The 23257-nt window shown below is 37.9% G+C and overlaps 1 protein-coding gene across 4 annotated transcripts in view; it reads right to left on the reverse strand.

Annotated features, from left to right (window-relative positions):
- CSNK1G1 (casein kinase 1 gamma 1) overlaps window positions 1-17854 on the reverse strand; it is a gene marked incomplete at both ends in the record, with an annotated part of 105266 nt that extends 87412 nt beyond the window's left edge. For all 4 annotated transcript variants that reach the window (XM_084241417.1, XM_084241415.1, XM_084241418.1 and 1 more), the window contains one exon: window positions 17674-17854. In XM_084241417.1, the coding sequence (XP_084097543.1) occupies window positions 17674-17854 (181 nt within the window). The remainder of the gene's footprint in view (window positions 1-17673) is intronic.
- Window positions 17855-23257: the final 5403 nt, after the last annotated feature.

Genomic DNA, 23257 nt, shown 5'->3' on the forward strand with positions numbered 1-23257 from the left:
ACCTCCCTTTTTATATGTTAATGCAAATTTTAATGGGAAATACAGGTATTATTAATAAAGTTATACTAGGAGTAGAATATTTATATGTAAAATTAGGCATTCATCGAATGTACAAATTGGAAAAGTCAGTATGCTAAAAGCATCGCAGATCCCAGTGCTGCACGTTGTGTCCCGTGTTTATATAAAATTCTTTTCTCATCCTAATGGAAGTATTTACATAAATAGGGATATTAACTTACTCTCTTTCTCTCTTTTAAAGTCTTGCTTTATTGTTAATTATTTGAACAATTTCCTAAAGAGTCCAACACAGTATTTTCAGTTTTGTTAACAGTCAGAGATTGTGATGAAGGTGCTCCTAACAGCAGTTGGAAAGTTATGTGAGGGTCACTGACACATAGAACTGATATTGAAAAACAAACTTCAATCCTCTTCTACAAATGATATGACTTTTTGGCATTTTTACATGTATTTTTCTTTTTTAATTGAGGTACTTTATTACTTATATAAGGTACACAAATATTAAATACACAGTTCAGTGATGATTTTTTTTTAATATAACCATACAGGATTTATGTCACCACTCAAGGGGTGAACAATTGCAGCACTTCAGTAGGTTTTCTTGTGCTTTCTCCTGTTCAATAATTCTCACCACCTTCCATCATCAAAAGTAATCTTTTTGACTGCAATTGAACAAAAGTGATTTTGCCTATTTTTAACATTTATGTATGGAATTATATGATAGCCATTCTTTTTTGGTCTGGTTTCTTTTGCGCGACATTACAGTCATGCGTTACTTGATGTCTGGGATACATTCTGAGAAATAAATTGACACTGTCATTGTGCAAACATCACAGAATGAGCAATAAATACAGCATTGAAGTCAGTTTCAGCACTTTTTTTTCAATATTGCAAACATACATTTTGCTTTGGTTGTGACGGTCATGGTGCTGTATTCAATCCAGGCCATTATAAGTTTCATCATATCTGACATATACTATTTATTTATTTATTTTTAAGATTTGTTTATTTATACAAGCAATGGGGGACAGGCCAGAGGCGTGGGAGTGTGAGAATTCATCAGAGACAAAGCAGGGAGCAGAACAGGTGGACTGACTGAAATACACTGCTAAGAGGAGCAGCGGGGGAGGCAGAAGAGGTCTGCTGTGCCATGTGGGTTGCTCCCTGGACAGTCGGGAATTGAACCAGTACTGCAGAGGCTGCAGACAGCTTCACAGCACTGTGCTCAACCTGCTGTGCCACTGGGAGGCCCAACACACTCTTTTATTTTCTTCCACTAAGTCATTTATAGAATATTTTATTTGTACTTGTTGAGTATATAATAGACTTTAAGAAAGCACCATCTTCAAAGTTTTTATGTCTATGTTTTACTTCTCTAACAAATTTGTTATCTATTTTTCCCCACCATTGTCCTTTATACCCCCTGGTTCCTTTCTCTATCTACTCCCTTTTTTTTTTTTTAAAGATTTACTTATTTATTTATACAAGATTTACTTATTTATTGATACAATAAATAGGTATAAATAGGTATAATAGGGAGGCCCTCTACCTACTTGCTCTTAACTTCAGGGGCCTCAGGATGTTTATCGACATCCACGGGTTTTATTTTTTTTTTAAAGATTTATTCATTTATTTATACAATCACTGGGTACAATCAGAAGCGCAGGAGGGTGACAGAATTCACCAGAGCCAGAGGGGAGAGCAGAGCAGGCAGGCTGACAAAGTACACTGCTGAGGGGAGCAGCGGGTGGCAGGAAAGTTTTGCGCGCCAAGTGGGACCCTCATCAGTGGCCGGGGATCGAACGAGCGCCGCAGAGGCGCAGCCTCGCAACCCAGCGCCCAACCACTGCGCCACTGGGGAGACCCGACATCCACAGGTTTTAGAAAGTATTTTGTGTGTAAAATTATTTACTAAGTCAATGCCCAGTATTTGCTTTTATTGTTCTGACTTGTTTTGTTACCTGTAATTGTCTCGAACTTCCTCAATTTGGTTGAAAATATCTGTATTTCAACATTTTATGGCTATATAGCACTTCATGGTGTGGAAATACCACATCTTCTTGGTTCAATCACCCATCAACAACAACATTCTAGCTGTTGTAAATAATGCTACTATGAGAGTAGGATTGTTGGGTCATATGGGAGTTCCATTTTTAATATTTTAAAGTAAATGCAGATTGCCTTCCATAATGGTTGCACCAGTTTACATTCCCACCACTGTATGGAGCCACTGTAATAGGGCTCCATTTCCTCTATATCCTCTCCAGCACTTCTTGAGGTCTTTGTATTATGTGCCATTCTCAAAGGCACAAGATGGTACCTCATTGTTTTTAACCTATATCCTCTCTTACTGTAAGCAGCAACAGGCACTTTTTCATGAGTCTTTGAGATTCTGGATATCCTCTTTGGCGAATTAACTGTTCATACCTGTTGCTTGTTAGTTAATTGAGTTTATTTTCTTTTTGTTGAATTTTAAGAGCTTTTTATATATCTTGGATATTAACCCCTTATCACTTGCATATTATGTAACTATTTTCTCCCATTCAATAGGACGTCTTAAGTTATCCCGCATTTTCTTTTGCTGTGTAGAAAGCTTTTTAACAATCTAATTCCAATCAGGGATTGAGTCACCAAAAGTATCTTTATTGTTAGTTACATTCCCACCAACAGAGTAATAGTGAGACGTTTCACCAATGTTTTCCACTCTATTTTATAGTAATATTTATATATACAGTATTTATATCTAAATCTTAAATCCATTTGGAGTTTAGTTCTATGTATGGTATTGGTGAGTAATCCAACTTCATTTATTAATGTGTAGCTTTCCATTTATTAAAGAGCACCATTTATTAGAGAGACTGTCTTTTCCCCATTTATGGTCATGGATGAGCTACCATACATTAGGTATTCATGTGGATTTATTTCTGGGCTTTTAATTCTGATCTACTGGTCCATGTGTCTATTTTTGTGACAATACCTTATTGTTTTTAATATTGGTGTGTTACAGTAAAGTCTGAAGTCAAGTAACATGAGACCTCTATTTCTTTCCATTTTTCTTAGGGTTACTTTTGCAATCAAGGCCTCTGTGGTTCCATGTAAATTTCAATATATCTTGTTCAGTTTTTTTGAAAAATATTGCTGGTATTTTGATGGAGATTAATTAAATTTGTACTATCATTTTAGGCAGAACAGTCATTCTGACTTGTATAATTCTACTTTTTTAAGATAATTAAAAGTAGGGCCTCCCCTGGTGGCGCAGCAGTTGAGCGCTGGGCTGCGAGGCTGCCCGCAGCCTCTGCAGCGCCTGTTCGTTCCCCAGCCTCCGGCAAGGGTCCCACAAAAAAAAAAAAAAAAAAAAAAAGATTATCAAAAGTAGCCGGATTCATAGAAACAGAAAGGTGATTACCAGGGGCTGGAGGGAAAGGGAAAGAGGGGTGTTTGTTTAATAAATATAGTTTCAGTTGGAGAAGATGAAAAGGTTCTGGAGATCTGCTTGACAAATAAATGAATATACTTAACCCTACAAAACTGTACACTTAAAGATGGTTAAGATGTTAGATTTTACACTGTATTCCTATAATGCTGTAAAAAAAACAAATGCAGGTAATTCTTTTCAGACCCAATAATATAATTTTTAGGAAAACAAGAAATTCTTAGACCTATCTGTGAGTGTAATAGCAACTACTGTCATTTTGAGTCACACCCTAAATGTAATGGGAGAACAGTCCTTCGAGAGACCACATCAAAGTATCATAAAAAATGAGTTTATACCTAAAAAAAAAAAAGCAAACAACTTAATTTCAAATAAAGTATAAATAACTTACACCTAAACAATTCAATGACTGTGCTAAATAACTTGTAGAAATTTAGACAAGTGCAATATGTTTTAGTAAAACTTTTGTTGCATTAGTGGCTAGAACTGATGGTTCTTAGCCGATGGTCACCAGATTCTTCTTCAAAGTCAAAAAAAGCTTTCCTTGTGGGAAATAAGAAAAAAACACCAAAGCAATACCATCTCTATTCAAGAATTGTCTCACCTTACATTAAAAGCCTGATAGAAAAAAAAAATAGTAAGACAACCTCCCTCTGTTATTAAAGTAGATATGAAAACAGTGAAATAAATATAAGAATACTAAATCATGATTCACAATGTAAAACTTAGGACTGACCATAAATGAAGTTTCATCTTTAATCTATAATTTACTAAAGGGCCTCCCTGGTGGCGCACGGGTTAAAGTCTCAGCACTATCAGGCTATTGCCAGCCATGCAGCTTGAGTTTCATCCCCAGCCAGGGAGCTAACACATATGGTGCAGCAGACCTCTCCTTTCTTGCCCACTGCTCCACTCAGCAGTCAGTGTATTTCAGTAGATTTGCCTGTGCTTCCCACTCTGTGATGGATGAATCCTCTCACCCCCTGCACCTCTCGCCTACACCTCAGTTCTTGTACACATAAATAAAATAAAATCTTAAAAAAAAATAATTTACTAAAAACTAAAATTTTCTCAAATGTGATGGGATTTGAAACTTTTAAATCTAATTCTAACTCCTCACAGGGGAGAAAAAAATCACTTTAATATATACCAAGTGATTACACTAATTCCTAAACAAGTACAACATAATATTGTATGAAGTTACATAATTATACTAGAAAGTCTACATATCGATTTTAAGTCTATATACTTTTGGGGGTAATGATTTGAAATGTAACTCATATACACCATATAATTCATCCATTAAGTGTACAATTCACTGCATTTTAGTATGTCCAGAGTTCACGCAACCATCACTACAATCAATTTCAGAAACTTTTATCATCTCATGAAGAATACTCTCTAGCTATCACCTACACACTCAAAAATTGTCCCATCCATTCCTTACCTCCCAATACTTGCATTTTAACAACCACTAATCAATGTTCTGTCCCAACAGATTTGCCTATTCTGGATATTTCATATAAATGCAATCACATAATACGTGGTTTTGTGACTACTTCCATTTAACATAATGTTCATCCATGTTGCAACAAGTCTTTTACAGTGAAATAATATCACATTTTGTTTATCTATTAAGCAAGGCCATGGACACTTAGGTTGTTCCTACTTTTGGTTATGAAATAATACTGCCAGAACACTCATGTACAATTTTTGTGTGAATATGTTTTCATTTCTCTTGGGCATATACCAAGGAGACCTTTAATAAAAGAAACACAATTACTTTAAATCACAAAGCATTTACTACTTCAGCTCTCTGCCAAGCAGAAAAATTGGAGCAACTCCCACAAAAATTCTTTAGTAATCAGCACCCTGAATAAAAGATAGTTCCATGTTAAAAAAAAAAAACAAAACAGAAAAATTACACCTTTTTGGGGAAAGGAAAGCAAGATCAGACATTTTAATTAATTTATGCTGGAAGGGGTTTTGGGGGAGGGCAATGACATGGAATTCCTTCCAATTGTTTCACTGTCTACAGAATAAAAACAAAATTTGTACCATGGCCCACGGCTAGACAAGAACAGGCACTCTCACATCTCTAACTTCACTTCCCACTGTACACCTTATTTAAATAAAAGACTAGGGGTAGAGAAAGGTACTGGGGTTTACAATATCCTCTACTTTCATTTTTATTCTTAATTTCAATATACATATTTTGCAATAATTAAAATAAATTAACCAATTAATCAATGCTTTTCCTCCCCACAGAGAAAATCACTGAAGATTAAAGGTGGGGTCAGTTTACCCTAAAAGCCAGAGAGGTAACTGTATTAAATGTGAATTACTATCACCTTTGGAATTAGACACTTCTTCTAATGTCCTTTTAAAGCTTATGTTCCTACCTCAGCAGGTGGTATTTTCAACAGCACACTTAGCCAAAAGGCTATAGTATATAATGGAAATACCTGCTTGTGATGTCCAGATCTGGGCTCTAGTTTCAACCCCATTGCAAGCTAGTTTATTTTATCATGACCATGTCATTTGATCTAGTTTCTCTCATCTTTAAAATAAAGGTTGGACTAGACAATGCCAAGGTTTCTTATAGGTCTAAAAATCAAATATTACTTTAACTCTTCTGGAATTTTTGATGTAAATATGAATTTATATGTGTCTGTATATGTGTATAAATATATATACACATATAAAATCAGTCCACATTACCATGAGCTTTTTTGGGAGTTTGCACATCTATTTCTTATTAAACTCCTATTTCTTACTAAACACAGTCATCTTTTTTTTTTTTTTTTTATAAATTTTATTGTTATATTCCCCATACAATTGCAGTCCCCCATTCTGACCCCAATCCCTCCCCTCCCGCCCCCGCCCCCCTAAAAGTGTCTCTGGTTCATAGTTTTTTGTTGATTTTGATTTTCACTTTCTTATAGTTATTCATTTTCCTGGTCCCTTATTTAAGTTTTCTAGATTCCTGCTATGAGTGAGACCATCCGGTATTTTTCTTTTTCTTTTTGGCTTATTTCGCTGAGCATGATCCCTTCCAGCGCCATCCATGTTGCAGCAAATTGCATGTGTTTATCTTTTTTGAATGCTGAGTAATATTCCATGGTATATATGTACCACATCTTCTTGATCCAGTCATCTATTTTTGGGCATTTGGGTTGTTTCCAAAGCTTAGCTATTGTAAACAGTGCTGCTATAAACATAGGGGTGCAGGTGTTCTTTGGAATTGATGTTTCTGTAAACACAGTCATCTTTTATTGCAGTTGTTAGACCTGGAATTGTACAGTAAGATTTTGAATCATGGCCAGAATCATGGCCAGGTTTTTTAATTAACTCATTGCTTTTTTAAGATAATTCAGAGTCCTGATTCTGTTAACCACCAGTGTATTAGCTGCCCTACCTCAAGCTCTGTGTAATGTGAGGATTACATTCATATCAAAGTTCTCCATTCAATTTATGGTTGAATTGAATGGAATCAAACCAAAGAATTCAACTGTTAAACATCAGTAATGACAATGATCCACTAACTAATTCTCTTTGGTGAAGATGATTAATGAAAATAAACTACAAATCTACTTACCTTATAATCTAGCTCATGTTTCTATATGTGTAACTAGAATATCACAAAAGCTTATCAAATAAATGTAAGTATAATACAGAGACATATGATTTAACATAGCAGGTAAGAAATAGGCATTTATCTCTATTGTTTCAAAAACCTCACTGAAATGACCAAAGAAACAAAAAGAAAGAGAGAGAGAGAAAGAACAAAGCAAGCGAGGAAAACAACAGACTAGAGATATGAGCATTTTGGAAGATGAGATGTGAATAGGTAAAGGATAAGTGATTTATCAGACATGACAAAACTGACATATACTGTGGGGGAATCTAAACAGTAAGCTTATTTAATGATACTCACATGAACTTTATAATTTTGTTAGTGACTTGAGAGTAAGAATTAATGAAAGGCATATAGATAACAAAGTATGACATACGTGTAATGAGAGACTGTGAGAAGAGTATATGTGATCGGGAAGGTGTATAAGAGAAAATCAATAAACAATATCTAATTTTGAAAAAAAAATCCAATATTTAGAGAAAAAGAGGTATGTATAGGACATGCTTTAAGGAGATGAAATGCTTACCTGTCGTAATCAGGGCTTTAAGATCTATGTCACATGGTATTGTCGTTAAAATTAAATTATAAAAAATATGTATCTATGGCGTTCTCTTGCCCTAATAACTCCACTCGGGAAAATAATGAATTAATCTAAACAATCTGCTCTTCGAAAGTCCACTATGGCTGGCAGTGCGCTGACCTTCCTTTAATAAGAATTTTGTGTTTTTCTGGAACAGTAAGGTGAGAAGAATTCAGATAATTTTCTCCTTCGGATACATGATGATAACATCATTTAAATGAGTCTGAACTCTCCTCATAATCAAACCTTCTTTCCATAAACCGGTGGTGTTCATAATCATCCTAGTTACATAGTCCTGCTCAAATTTGTTTAGCAAGTCTGGAAATCTTACTGTTAAATTCTCTTGATTAAATAGCTAAGATGTCCATGCATAATAATGTGAGTTCCATGTCTGTGATATTTCAAAATCACCATATTAAAGTGACATACTGTGCAGCAGTGAAAGTGATTTAAATGGTTTATTCCTACCAGTTTTTGATGAATTGTGCGACTGACAGAAAGAATTCCTCCTCAAGATCCAATTAAAGCTATTCAACCTCAACAAATTGTGGTTGAGTTAGAACAGGGGGTAATTCCAAAAGAAATTTAAACTTCTAGGAACAACAATTTTATACACATTTGTAAATTTTCCAATAAAGTTAAAATGAATTTATCTGAGGTCATAATTTTAAATTGAGTCCCTCCACAAAATATTGTGAAACTGAAACAAAAAATGTAATCTATTTTATATATATATATATATATATATATATATATATATCTGTAAAATGGAAACATAAACATCCCCTTCTATGGGGGAAGGGTGTATTTTGTCATGTCTGTAACATAAACATCCCTTTCTATGGGGGAAGGGTGTATTTTGTCATGTCTGTAACTTGCTCAAAATTACAAGCACACACATATGTACATATATTTCCAAAGAGATAAAGCACAAGACAAAATATTAACAACTGGTCAATAAATAAACATTCACCATCCTATTTTTTCTTTATGGTTATTGTTTCCACATTCCTTGTTTTTTTTTTCTTTTTTTTCATTTTATATATTTTTTACATCATCTTTCATCTTTCACAATGTATGCATTTTCATCTTTGTTATAGTCCCCATACAATTCCCACCCCCCTTGTTTTGATCCTATTCCCTCCTCCTATTCTTTTTAACATCTCATAAATTTTTTAAAATTTCCTTCACACAAAGCTGGGGAGAAATCAGAACAAAATATTAAACAATATTTTGTATAATGTATACAAGCCAAGAACTCGATATGCATCAATTTCAGGCAATTATAAATCTCCACAGAAAATCAGTAAGAGCCTCCGTGGTGGCCTAGGGGTTCAGTCTCAGTGCTACCACCACTACAGTCTGAGTTCCATCCCCCAACCAGGGAGCTCAACCATATGGCACAGCAGACCGCTCCTGTCTTGTCCACTGCTCCCCTTAGTACTATATTTCAGTAGATCTGCTTGTTCTCCCATTCTGTCTCTGGTGACTTTTCTCACTCCCTGCACCTCTGGCCTACACCCCAATTGTTCTACACAAAAATAAATAAAATTTTAAATACAAAAAATTAAAAATTAAAAAAATCTGTAAGACAGATTTTATTACTGTCTTCATCTTAGAACGGGGGGGGGGGGGGGGAAGAAACTTAAAAAGACAAGTTGATTCCAGGATTCTTAATTATAACCACAGTAATGGATGGCCTGAATTCTAAAATCTGTTTTCAGAGCCTAATTACTTGAAAATTTATAGAAAAACCTTAACACAAAACCTTAATCTTAGTTCTATTTGTTCAAAATGTTAGATTTCCTAAGAAATTATGAGTAAAAATGAAGCATTTGATTTTATAATACCTTTACTTTCAAAAATAGAGAAAAAAGACTTAAATCTCATGCATAATCTTAAGCCTACATTCCTTCAGATGAGTGATTATTAAAATTTTTCAATGTAGCAGAACTGTATCTATCTTTCAAAAATCTTATTGAAAACTCAATACATAAAATAGATAACAAATGCAGTCTTGCCTGCTCATTTTCCTTTCCCATTTCCTTGTAGGGGGAAATAGGGATTAAGTATGCAACTAACTGCTTTAAGTTTACATGCAATCGTTCACATGCATCTGTAAACTATTAATGATCACAACTGCCCAAAATAGCTAAAGTTACATATTGCAACTTGGATTTATGAGTGATAGATAATTCAGATATGGAGACAATATGCAGAGAAATTGTCAGTGTACACCCTACTTTAGTCATAGGAATAAGTGTCTTATTTTAGAAGCCAGGGAGGAGTGTGTCACAGGACAAACTGCTACCTTTAGTCAATTTACCTTTGTTAGAAACATCTTTCAATGCTAATGTACTTTTGCACATTTTACCAGATGCCAAAGATAGAAAAGAGCAAAAAAAGGTCAATTCCTTGGTACCTTGATTTTTTGTTGGCCAAGTAAAAACATTCTCTTATAATATCTTATAATACTCACAAAGATAATATGAAGACTATTAAAATTATATGCAAGACTATCTAGTCTAAGGGGTCTCCCATAAATACAGGTACATACCTATTAGGATGTGAAAGAAAGTTTATCTACTTATTCTTCCAACACAGAAGGAAAACAAGCCATTATTTGTAGACTAGAGACATTTATTTTCTTAATTCTGGAGAAATAGAATCAATCATATCTTAATGTTTACAGGATTGTGTCCACACCTGATTCAGCAGAAGACTGAAAAGTTTAATAAGCCCTCAAAATATACCCCATGTTTCTCAATTAATAAAAAACAAAAATCAACCTGTAAATCTGTTCACATTCCACTGTGTCCTCCTACGGATTTTGCATCCTCCCATGGATTTTTTTTTTTTAAATAGAGGCATGTTTTATTTATTTATTTGTTTGTTTGTTTGTTTGTTTGTTTGTTTATACATGCACTGGGTACAGTCAGAAGCGCGGGAGGGTGAGAGAATTCACCAGAGCCAGAGCGGGGAGCAGAGCAGGCAGAAGGACCGAAGTACACTGCTGAGGGGAGCAGCGGGCGGCAGGAGAGGTCTGCGCGCCATGTGGGACCCTCCTCCGGTGGCCGGGGAGCAGCCGGGGATCGAACCGGTGCCGTAGAGGCTCCGGGCAGCTTCGCAACCCAGCGCTCAACCGCTGCGCCACCGGGGAGGTCCCTCCCATGGATTTTATCCATAATCATGCTTCAATCTTTCTCAAATCTTCAAAATTCTTTCAATTAAAATGCTTTAATTTCTATGAAACATATATACAAATATGGGCAAAGGCCACAAAGAAGCAACTCTTAAAATGAGAAATGCAATGTGTAAAGATGTTTATGTTCAGTCATGAACATAAGCCCATTTAATGGAATGCCATTTACCTCTATTTGACTATCATAGATGAAAAGATATAATTTTCAAGGTTTTTGAAGAAGTAGGGAAATAACCCCTCCAAATACAAAGAAACCAAATTGACAATTTGTGATAATACTGCAAATTTGTATATCCTCTGACACAACTTCCAGAATTTCGCCTAAGAAAATATCGTTTGTACCAGAAGGATGTACTACAAGTTTCAACACAGATATTCAGTATAGTGTTATTTATAATATTACAAAGCAGAAACAATTTATATGTATATTGAGATTCATCAAATAAATTCCTGAATATAAAGACTAAAAGTGAATGATCTATTTTTAAGTTGAAACGAATTCTCTATTAAGGATTAAAGACAGGCTTATTGTACTTAGCACAAGTTGGTTGCATTTCTAAATATTTCTAATGCATGTCCTGATATACATCTTTAAATTCTGGAAAGTTAAATTAAGTAAACAAAATCAGTGGTTATCTCTGTAGTACTTTCTACTTCTACTTTCTACTTCTAAAGTAGAAATGGAAACAATTTTGTGACAACAGGCATGATATTTTCTTTTCAAAATTTTTGTTTTATAACAAACCCCCTAAAATTGGCTTTAAAATGATAAAAGAGGCATTAATCTCACTTCCACCGCCCTCAAAGTGAGCTACATGCTGAAACCGTGAAGAGCAGTCTGGCTGAAAACAAAATTTGTAATGCCGGAGTTACTCTACATAGTGATACCAAGCAGACAACCTCAGTGACGTGATGAAAGGAGATAAGTTTATATCTCTTGTATCTATGTGTTAAATAAAATTGAACAGATCTCCAATGAGTAACTGGATATCACCTAAAAGGTGCCTCATGGCGTACCCATCTCTACCCATCACTGCTAGAATTTTGATGATCTTTTGGAAATGATCTGGAAGGGTCCAAAACTAATGAGGACTTATACCAAACCCAAAGGTCAGTTGCCAGATTACACATCTCCAACAGTGCTACTTTACTCCACGATCACTGTGGAGGATTTCTGCATAAATAATCCCAAAAATCTTTTCAAAGAATTTGTTTATTTTAAAGGATTGATTTATTTATGCATACAAGAACTAGGGTACAAGCCAGCGGTGCGTTGGGGGGTGAGGATTTACCAGAGACAGAGTGGGGAACAGAACAGGCAGACTGACCAAAGCACACTGCTGAGGAGAGCAGCGGGAGAGTTAGGAGAGGTCTGCTGTGCCATGTGGGTAGCTCTCTGGCCAAGGATCGACCTCATGTTGCAGTGGCTGTGGGTAGCCTCATAAATTGCATCTTAACCCCTTGCGCCACCAGGGAGGCCCTTCAAAGAATTTAAATACACTCTGGTCTGGGGTCTCTCTGTGAAACTCAATCCTCAAAAAGTGAATGAAGACTGTACGTTGAAGGACGAGGATGTTGTTCTGGTTGTAAAGAAGTGAAACCTTCCTCTTTTCCCATCCTACAGGATGACCATATACCCTATTCTAACCCTGATCTGGCTTTGGCAGCCACTGGGGAATCACAACTCAGGGGAAGGAAATGGAGACACCCAAACCAGAACTTGTGTTATATTGGTGTCATCATGTATAATGACCTGCATAAAGGACCTGGTAAGCCAGTGAGCTATGTGCAATCAATCAAAAATTTCATTTTAAAGTACACTGACAGAGGTGTGAAGCTATATCCCTAAAACATACACAGAATTGTAACTCAACATTATGTCAATAAACATAATAATCACCACAGTGGGGCCTCCCTGGTGGTGTTGGGGTTCAATCGCAGCACTGTCACTGCTATGGTCTGAGTTCGATTCCTGGTCAAGAAGATAATCCACATATATGGCGCAGCAGACCTTTCCTGTCTTGCCTGCTGCTTCCCTTAGCAGTGTATTTCAGTAAATCCTCCTGTTCTGCTCCCTGCTCCATCTCTGGTGCGTCCTGTCCCCACCCCCAACACTTCTGGCCGACACCCCAGTTCTATGCAAAAAAGATAAAACTTAAAAAAAAAAATCACCACTATATGCTGAGCTTTTAAAAAAAAAATCATGCTTTAGGAATATTTTTGCTTTTTTCAGGTTATAAAATAAATGTACTCATTTAAAAATAAAATGACAGGGTAAAGAAAAATTTTTTAAAAAAAGAAAAAAAAAATGAAGCATCTCAGAAATATATAACCAGACGTGAAAGACCAATGACAATAATTAATTAGTTGGCACCTGATTAACCTTAAGGCTTAAGACTTTTCTTATTAACACCCGCACTCCTTCAAAAAGTTTTCTCTTTATTCTTCAATCTCTCTACTCTGCAGGTTCTTCCTCTTCCAGCATCCCTTAAACGCATCCTCTTCTTCCCACTCATATAAGCTCCACAAAGCATCATCCATGATGTGGGCTCATTAACACCTACATGGTGATTTCTTAATCCGTATCTCAAGCTTAAACAAGTCTAGGTTCACATTTATGCATACATATATGATGTACATTCCTCAAAGTCAATATATTCACAAATTCTACCTTTGTTCCCTTCCACCTACTTTAGTCCTATATTTCCTCTCTCTCCATTTAAGATTTTCTCACTCATTTAGTCTCCCCAAGCTGGCAAATTCAGTCATCTTTGATACCTTCTCAAACAGCTGGTGAGCAAATCTTCCCTATAGTCTACTTCCGAAATGTTTCCTTCCTTCATTCCTTCCTCTCCCTCCCGCTGTCATTTTCAAAGCTAGAACTTAGGCACCAGTCATTTTTTTTTTTAATAGAGGCATGTTTTATTTATTTGTTTGTTTGTTTGTTTGTTTTGTTTATACATGCACTGGGTACAGTCAGAAGCAAGGGAGGGTGAGAGAATTCACCAGAGCCAAAGCAGGGAGCAGAGCAGGCAGAAGGACCGAAGTACACTGCTGAGGGCAGCAGCGGGCGGCAGGAGAGGTCTGCGGGCCATGTGGGACCCTCCTCCGGTGGCCGGGGAGCAGCCGGGGATCGAACCGGCACCGCAGAGGCCGCGGGCAGCTTCGCAACCCAGCGCTCAACCGCTGCGCCACCGGGGAGGCCCACCAGTCATTTTTGACCTGGGCTAAAAGGTCAAACAAATATTTCATAAGTACCACACAGTCAAAGGAGTTGAAAATATGATGATTAATAAAACAAATCACTACAATCAAGCATCTCTTTAGGTAGAGAGATTAAATAATATGATGTGACAAGTACTATAATTAGAGCAAGATCCATAAGATATAACCTCTTTCCCATCTGATCTATATAAACCAGTGGTGGCGCGGGGGTTAAGATGCAGCACAATGAAGCTGTCCGCAACCACTGCAGCATGAGGTCAACCTCCGGCCAGGGAGGTGACCCACATGGCGCAGCAGACCTCTCCTGTCTTGCCTGCTGCTTCCCTCAGTGGTGTATTTCAGTCAGTCTGCCTGTTCTACTCCCCACTATGTCTCTGGTGAATCCTCGCACCCCCTATACCTCTGGCCTATACCCCAGTTCTTGTATGCATAAATAAATAAATCTTAAAAAAAATACAAACCAGATCATAGCACTATTTTGTAAAACCATTGATGATTCTACTCCACTGCTAAAGGAATAAAGTCCAATTTCCTTAATATCATGCAAACACTTCACAGTCTGATCCCAACCTATCTAACAGCCTCAGCAATTGCTTTTCTTTCACTTCACACCCCATAATCAGGTGACATATAACTAGTCTGCTACTGGAGAGGCTTCCTCCTTGTGTCCAACAGTGTTAAGTACTTTCGGGCTCTCTATCAATGAATACTTCCTGTCTGAAATTTTCATTAACTTCCTCTGCCAGTGTAGTTTTTATAAAAGTTATTATAAACTTATTACTTAGTACTGTATTTTGTTTTTCTCTTTCCCTCTCCTACTAGGCTGAGATTCTTAAGGATAGAAACTATGTCTTGTTATTTGTTGTATTTTTCCCAAAGAATAGCAAAACAGGCAACAGTCAAGCAATGTTTGCTAAGTGGATGATGGGGTGGATTTACAGAGAACTAACATACTAATCATTACATTATTTCTAAGTTTTTGGTCTGGAATCAAGGGAATACACTAAGTTCACATCACATAGTTTTTTTCTTCCTTCTTATCATTCATCTTACTATCTGTATTTCTAACAGACACAAAACAACAATAAATAAAGATAAAATCCCCGGCCATAAAGGGACTTATATTCAGTTAAGAAGAAAACATGGATAAAATAAAGCAGTCTGATAGGGCAGAAAAAGGCTAGGGGAGAAACATTCTACTTTAAATGGTGAAGGGGGAGAAGTCACAGAGGTTTCTCTGAGAAGGTAAATATAAGTTAAAGCCAGAAGGAAGAGAAGCAACCAGCTAAGCAAAATCTGGGGGTAAAAAATTCTATGAGCAGAAGGAACTGTAAGGGCAAACACTCAGATGCAGAAGTGCACTTGTAGGTGGAGGGACATAAGAGAAAGTATCACTAAAGAAGAAAGCACGACCTTGTAGGTGGTAGTCATGGTCAAATCCTATCTGCACCCACGTTGACTTTATGGTTCCTAATTTACTCCTTCTAATGTCTACATAATTTTCTACTTATTAACGGGCCTCCCCGGTGGCGCAGCGGTTGAGCGCTGGGTTGCGAAGCTGCCCGCGATCTCTGCGGTGCCGGTTCGATCCCCGGCTGCTCCCCAGCCACCGCAGGAGGGTCCCATATGGCGCGCAGACCTCTCCTGTCGCCCGCTGCTCCCCTCAGCAGTGTACTTCGGTCCTTCTGCCTGCTCTGCACCCCGCTCTGGCTCTGGTGAATTCTCTCACCCTCCCGTGCTTCTGACTGTACCCAGTGCATGCATAAACAAACAAACAAATAAATAACATGCCTCTATAAAAAAAATTTTTTTTAAAAATTTTCTACTTATTAACATAAGAGCAAGAGAATGATAAAATATGACTTACAGCACACTCTATTGTTAGATAGATGTCAAATAATTCTAAAAGTATCTTTTTTGGTTTCTGTTAAATATAATTCCTTTACAAACCTGATAAGCACACAAGAATAAAACCAAATGAAAAGAAAGGTAAGATCTTTCTACTTACTACAAAGCAAATCATAAAGAGAACTACAAAATGACCCTAAGATTCATGAGAGGAAATAAAACACATCATTCTGATACTCTGAAAATACACATGGACTACAGATTTATCCTTTTAAATGAATGGATTTTTTCATTTTCATGTAAAATTAAAGATCATGAAATATAAATCCAGACTTAAGTGGTTAAATACAAAAGATTTCTGGTTTTTACTAGCCAATGTTTTTGATCACGTTTATAGGAATTAAACAATTTTTGATGTTTTGAGAATGCATGAATTTATAAACTGAGGCATTATAAACTGCCTCTCAGCAGTAATTTTGTACATGTTTATATCATAATCTATTTAATGCAAATACTACTATGATGTTAGAGCAAAGTCAATCCATTCCATAAATGAATATTCACTGAACTAACTGCTAAAGCAACTCATGAGTCGCTAGGAAGTCAAACAGTGTGAAATTACACATCTTACTCCTGTTCTCAGTAGCATCTGCTGGTTTTGCTAAGCTGAACATGAACACATCACTAAATATAAAGAGGCTTTCATTATCCTAGTCAGGTTTTTTAAATGCTAGGCTGCCAGCCTTCTACTGGTAAAAATAAATTCATTCTCAGCATCCCTAAATTCAATTCTGTACTGAGTGATCTCTGCCTAGTGCAATGATGTTTCCCTGAAGCTCTCAAAATCATTGGCGATAGTAGAGATAACAAACAATAATAATCTATTCTCCCATCCTCCTGTTTATGACAATAACCCATCATCTCATTAGCTGAAAGAAGAAGAAAATATTTTAGCTTAAAAGGAAACCTCTTCACACTCTTCAAGCTGATGTCCAACATCATACGTTTATGTTTCATCTTCTCTTCCCCACTCACCCAGGGAGATCCTTAAAAAGGATATAAATAACCAAAGTATTTTCTCTGCAATTCCACATCTTCAAACTGGTTGATTTATCATCATTCATTATTTTACTCATAAAGTCATATGTAATATTAGACAGTCTACTTCCGTGATTGGGAAATAAAATTGTATAATTTCTCCGTGGAGTTATACCTCAATCCTGATATGGTGGGGGGAGGGGTTTCCAAGAAGAAACCTAAATATTTATCAGCAGGAAAACCTCTCTGAAAGAGATGCATATACTTGCATACTAACGCTGGATATTATGAGTAAGCATTACTCTTCCCTTATTAGGAGTAGAATATGAATTAAAACAAGGTCTTATCATGGACCAATAATATTTAAGAGTTTATTAGAAATAATTCAGAGTTCTATATCTTAGAACAACTAAGTCAAAATCTTCATTACACTGTTATCTGTATGCAGACTGCTCTACATCATAAAACCCCAGAAGTAGTGAGAAATTTTTAAATTTACCAGACATGAAGAGACATTAACTTAAATAACATTTATAAAAGATAATGACTATAGTCTCCTTCACAAATTCTCTAGTTCTTGTAACAGGTCCTCCTAAAGAAAAATTTCTCATAAAATTATAGCTGCTTATTTTAAAATACACCAAGGATATTATAGTTGCTGCTGCTGTTAGTGAAAGCCAGTAAGTTCTTACCTAATCTGAGTTCTCCGAAGTTCCCGCATCCTATCTTCTTGCCAACCCTGAAGTTGGGTCCCACCATAAGAACCCCAGAGGATGTTGAGGAGCCAGATGGTCGGGAAGAGTGTGTACTCCGTTGAGCCATGGGTTTGGTTGTCCGTTGTCTTTCATCCTTTTCCCTACTAGTATGGTCCATGATCTTAAACGCAGAGTTTCTGTGCAATGAGTAGCCTCAGTGTGTATACGTCTCTTCAATATATAATTATGTTCAAATTAACTGTAGTTAGAGAAAGGGAAGGAGTTCTTTTGGCACCATATTTATGTTTCTAATGTAGCTCCAGGGAATAGAAAACCATTGATTAGTTCTTGTAGAACATGTAGTCTGTAGGTCTCATGTATAGAAAGGTATTTTTAACCTAGGTAAAAAAATCAAGAAAACATACAGTTAAAAATTAAATTTTAAAATGAATTAAGAAAGTTACCAGTAATGAGAATGGATTCTATCAAAAAATGAGCAAGGGGATTAACTTTTTGTTGTTATTTTGTTGTTTTATATACTAATTCTGTTGTTGTTGTTCTGTTTATATGCTAATTTTGTTGTTTTATATACTAATTCTGGCTTGCTGTCCTCCAACAGGTTTATCTAAACCAGTTATTCATCTGTTAACATTAGCTCAGTGAAGGAGCCACCCTGGTGGTGCAAGGGGTTAAGACACAACCTATGAAGCTCACTGCAGCCACTACAGCACAAGTTCAATCCCCGGTGAGGGAGGTGACCAACATGGCATAGCAGACCTCTCCTGATTCACCCGCTGCTCTCCTCAGCAGTGTATTTCAGTCAATCTGCCTGTTCTGTTCCACACTCTGTCCCTGGTGAATCCTCTCAACCCCCAAAACTCTGGCCTGTACCTCGGTTCTTGTATGTATAAATAAATCTTTAAAAAAAAATTAGCTCAGTGGACTGCAGACCATGGCAGCTAAGAGAATGCAAAATACATAAATTGCTTTTTTCTAGTGCATATGAACCAAAAGAAAGTTATCTGTTGACTTTTCAATATCAACTAACAGGAAGATATGGTGGGATTAAAGCAAATTAAATAAACTGAGAGCAATATAATTAAAAGCTCCTTTAATTTGGACAGAATCTATTGGAAATAAAGTTACTTATTTTCCCTCTTCCCATCCCCACCATTTATCAAGTACTAACAGCAATCAAACAATCCAAAACAAGTCAGTGAACTACTTCTATGAAGGACTTTCCAAAACCCTACAGGTATAAAGTAGTCCAAGACTAACGGTTCATAAAGCTCAACCCAAAGTTAAAAAAAAAAACAACTGAGATACAAAAAAATCTTAAACATAAAACTCATGACTAAGGCCAAAGCCACAAGGAGGAGAAAGACTTACACAATAGGAAACAACCCAAATGCCCAAAAATAGATGACTGGATCAAGCAGACATGGTATATACACACAATGGAACATTATTCAGCAATCAAAAAAGATAGACTCGTGCCATTTGCAGCAATGTGGATGGAACTAGAAAGAATTATGCTCAGTAAAATAAGCCAGAAGGAAAAAGAAAAGTATCAGATAGTTTCACTTATAGCAGGAATATAGGGGAACCAAATAAGATATCAGTGTAAAAAAATAGTAACAGTACAAAACACAACAAAACAAAAACAGACATAAGTCAGAGACCTACTGCAGGGAAGGAGGAGGGAGAGGGATCAGAGGGAGGGAAGGAGGAGCACAGGGGACTGAGGTGATGGTGCATGGGTGCACTGGTGAAGGAAACTCTATGGGGACTACACCTAAGGGGGTGGGGGTAAGCAAATACTGTTTAAAAATGAATAATGGGCCTCCCAGTGGCACAGTGGTTGAGCGCTGGGCTGCGAAGCTGCCCACAGCCTCTGTAGCACCGGTTCGATCCCCAGCCACCGGCGAGGGTCCCACATGACGTGACAGACCTCTCCTGCCGCGCCCACTGCTCCCCTCAGCAGTGTACTTCATCACACCCTGCCTCTTCTGCTCCCAGCTCTGGCTCTGGTGAATTCTCTCACCCTCCTGTGCTTCTGACTGTACCTAGTGCTTGTATAAATAAATAAATAAATCTTAAAAAATAAATAAAAAATAAAAATGAACAATGATGTAAAAAATAAAAAATTAATATAAAAATAATAATAAAGAAAAGTCGGATTAAAAAAAACAAAGCCTTACACAATGAAAACCAGGAGATGTCAATAAGGATTTGATCATAACATAAGGAAATAGAAAAACAGGCTCATGGATGGCAAGTGTCAATACAGTCAAAATGTCTACCGAAAGCAGTAAATTTAATGCAACACTCATGAAAATAACAAAAATATTCTTTAAAAAAATTGAACAAAAATATTCAAATTTATATGGAACCATAAAAGTCTTAGAAAAGTTAGAACAATTCTGAGGGAAAGGAAAAAAGCTAAAGCATTACTTCACCTGACTTTAAATTATACCACAAAGCAACAGAAATTATAGTATTGTCCTAGCATAAAACAGACACAAGGATTAATGGAACAATCAAAATCTCAGAAATACATCCACAAATTTATCAGTACTGAATTTATGATAAAGTAGCCATGACCATACACTGGGGAAAAGTATCTATTAACAAATGGTACTGGGTAAACTAGAAGGACAAAGGACACATGTTAAAGAATGAAGCTGCATCACTCTCTAACTCTAAAACAAAAATACGTTTAAATTTGATTAAAGATTTAGATACAAGACCTGTAACAATAAAATATATAGAAGAAAACACTGGCAAGTCTGTGGGAGAATCAACCCCTATGACAAGGAACAGAAGTGGAACAAATGGAATTATCTAATTTTATTTTTTTTTTTAATTTTTTTTTTATAGAGGCATGTTTTTTTTATTTTATTTTATTTATTTGTTTGTTTGTTTTGTCTATACATGCACTGGGCACAGTCAGAAGCGCGGGAGGGCGAGAGAATTCACCAGAGCCAGAGCAGGGAGCAGAGCAGGCAGAAGGACCGAAGTACACTGCTGAGGGGAGCAGCGGGCGGCAGGAGAGGTCTGCGCGCCATGTGGGACCCTCCTCCAGTGGCCGGGGAGCAGCCGGGGATCGAACCAGCACCGCAGAGGCCGCAGGCAGCTTCGCAACCCAATGCTCAACCGCTGCGCCACCCGGGAGGCCCTGGAATTATCTAATTTTAAAGGCTTTTACACAGCAAAAGAAAATATGAGTAGATTTATTTTTTTTAAAGATTTATTTTTATTTATTTATACAAGCACTGGGTAGAGTCAGAAGCGCAGCAGGGTGAGAGAATTCACCAGAGCCAGAGCGGGGAGCAGAGCAGGCAGAAGGACCGAAGTACACTGCTGAGGGGAGCAGCGGGCGGCAGGAGAGGTCTGCGCGCCATGTGGGATCCTCCTCCGGTGGCCGGGGAGCAGCCGGGGATCGAACCGGCGCCGTGGAGGTCGCAGGCAGCCACGCTCCACGGCTGCGCCACTGGGGAGGCCCCTGAAGATATACTTTTAAAAAGAAAACAAACAGGGGGATCTCAGCATGTGATATCACCACTGTGGCCTGAATTTGATCCCCAGCCAGGGAGTTAACCCATGAATGGCTCAGCAGACCTCTCCAGTCTTCCTACTGCTCTCTTCAGTAGTGTATTTCAGTAAATCCTCCTTTTCTGCTCCCCTCTCTGTCTCTGTGAATCCTCTCTTCTCATTCCCTGCACCTCTGACCTACACGTCTATGCAATAAATATTAAAAAAAGAAAACGAGGGCCTCCCCAGTGGCTCAGCGGGTTGAACGCAGCGCTGTAAAGCTGTCTGCAGCCTCTGCAGCGCGGTTTCGATTCCCGTCCAGTCAGGGAGATGCCCACATGGCATGGCAGACCTCTCCTGTCTTGCCCACTGCTCCCCTCAGCAGTGTATTTGGGTCGTCTGCCTGTTCTGCTCCCCGCTCTGTCTCTGGTGAATCCTCTCGCCCTCCTGCGCCTCTGGCCTGTACCCCAGCTCTTGCATAAAAATAAATAAATCTTGGGCCTCCCCTGGTGGCACAGCGGTTGAGCGCTGGGCTGTGAAGCTGCCCGCAGCCTCCGCAGCGCCGGTTCGATCCCTGGCTCTCTGGCGAGGGTCCCACATGGCGCTGCTCCCCTCACAAGTGTGTTTTGTCAGTCTGCCTGATCTGTTCCCCACTCTGGCTCTGGTGAATCCTCTCACCCTCCCGCACTTCTGACTGTACCCAGTGCTTATGTAAATAAGTAAGTAAATCTTCGGGGGAAAAAAAAAAAGACCAAGGGTTCCTTTAAAACAAACAAACAAACAAACAAACAAACAAATAAATAAATCTTAAAAAAAGAAAAGAAAAGAAAAAACCCAGTTAATAAATAGGTGGGTCTCCCTGGTGGCGCAGAGGTTAAGCGCTGGGTTGTGAAGCTGCCCGCAGCCTCTGCAGTGCCAGTTCGATCCCCGGCCACCGGGTGAGGGTCCCACAGGGCGCACAGACCTCTCCTGCTGCCCGCTGCTCCCCTCAGCAGTGTACTTCGTTAGTCTCCCTGTTTTGTTCTCTGCTCTGGCTCTGGTGAATTCTCTCACCCTCCTGCGCTTCTGACTGTACCCAGTGCTTGTATAAATAAATAAATAAATCTTAAAAATAAATAAATAGGCAGCAGATCTAAACTGAAAATTCACCAAAGAGGGTATTTAGAAGGCAATTATTTTAATAAGGTAGATGCAGACCAAAGCCACAATGAGGTATCATCTCACACCCACAACAATAGTACATAGTAAAAAGGTCCCCAACAAGTGTAGGAGAGGATGAGGAGGCAGGAGAACCCTATTACACTGCTGGTAGTAGTATAAATTGATGCAGCTATTTTGGGAAGCAATCTGGATTTACCTTAAAAAACTAAAAATGGAGGGCCTCCCTAGTGGCACAAGAGGTTGAGATGCAACCTATGAAGCTATCCACGGTCACTGGAGCACAAGTTTGATACCTGGCCAGCCAGGGGGCTACCCACATGGCGCAGCAGACCTCTCCTGACTCGCCTGCTGCTCCCCTCAGCAGTGTATTTCAGTCAATCTGCCTGTTCTGTTTCCCACTCTGTCTCTGGTGAGTCCCCTCACCCCCTCCCCACACACACCTCTGGCCTGTACCCCAGTTGTTGTATGCATAAATAAATAAATCTTTTTAAAAAAAGCAAAAAAAAACCCTAAAAATGGAAATACTGTATTCCCCAACAATCGCACTCTGGGGTATGTTTCTAAAGAACCTGAAACCATAAACCCCCAAATTATGTGTTCTACAATGTTAATTGTAGCATTAGTTATAACAGCTATGACATGGAAATAACCTAAGTGCCCAGCAATAGAGGACTGGATTAAAAAGATGTAGTATATCCACACAATCAATACTATTATTCAGCCATAAAACAAAAGGTTGCCATTTACAGCAAAATGGAAAGAGTTTGAGGGAATGATGTTCAGGAAACCAAATCAGAATGACAAAGACAATATTGGGTAATTACATAGTAAATGGGGCCTCCCTGGTGGTGTAGAGGGTTAAGTACCACACTATGAAGCAATCCGC

The sequence above is a fragment of the Talpa europaea genome (genome assembly GCF_964194135.1).
Source record: "Talpa europaea genome assembly, chromosome: 8".
Taxonomy (NCBI): Eukaryota; Metazoa; Chordata; class Mammalia; order Eulipotyphla; family Talpidae; genus Talpa; species Talpa europaea.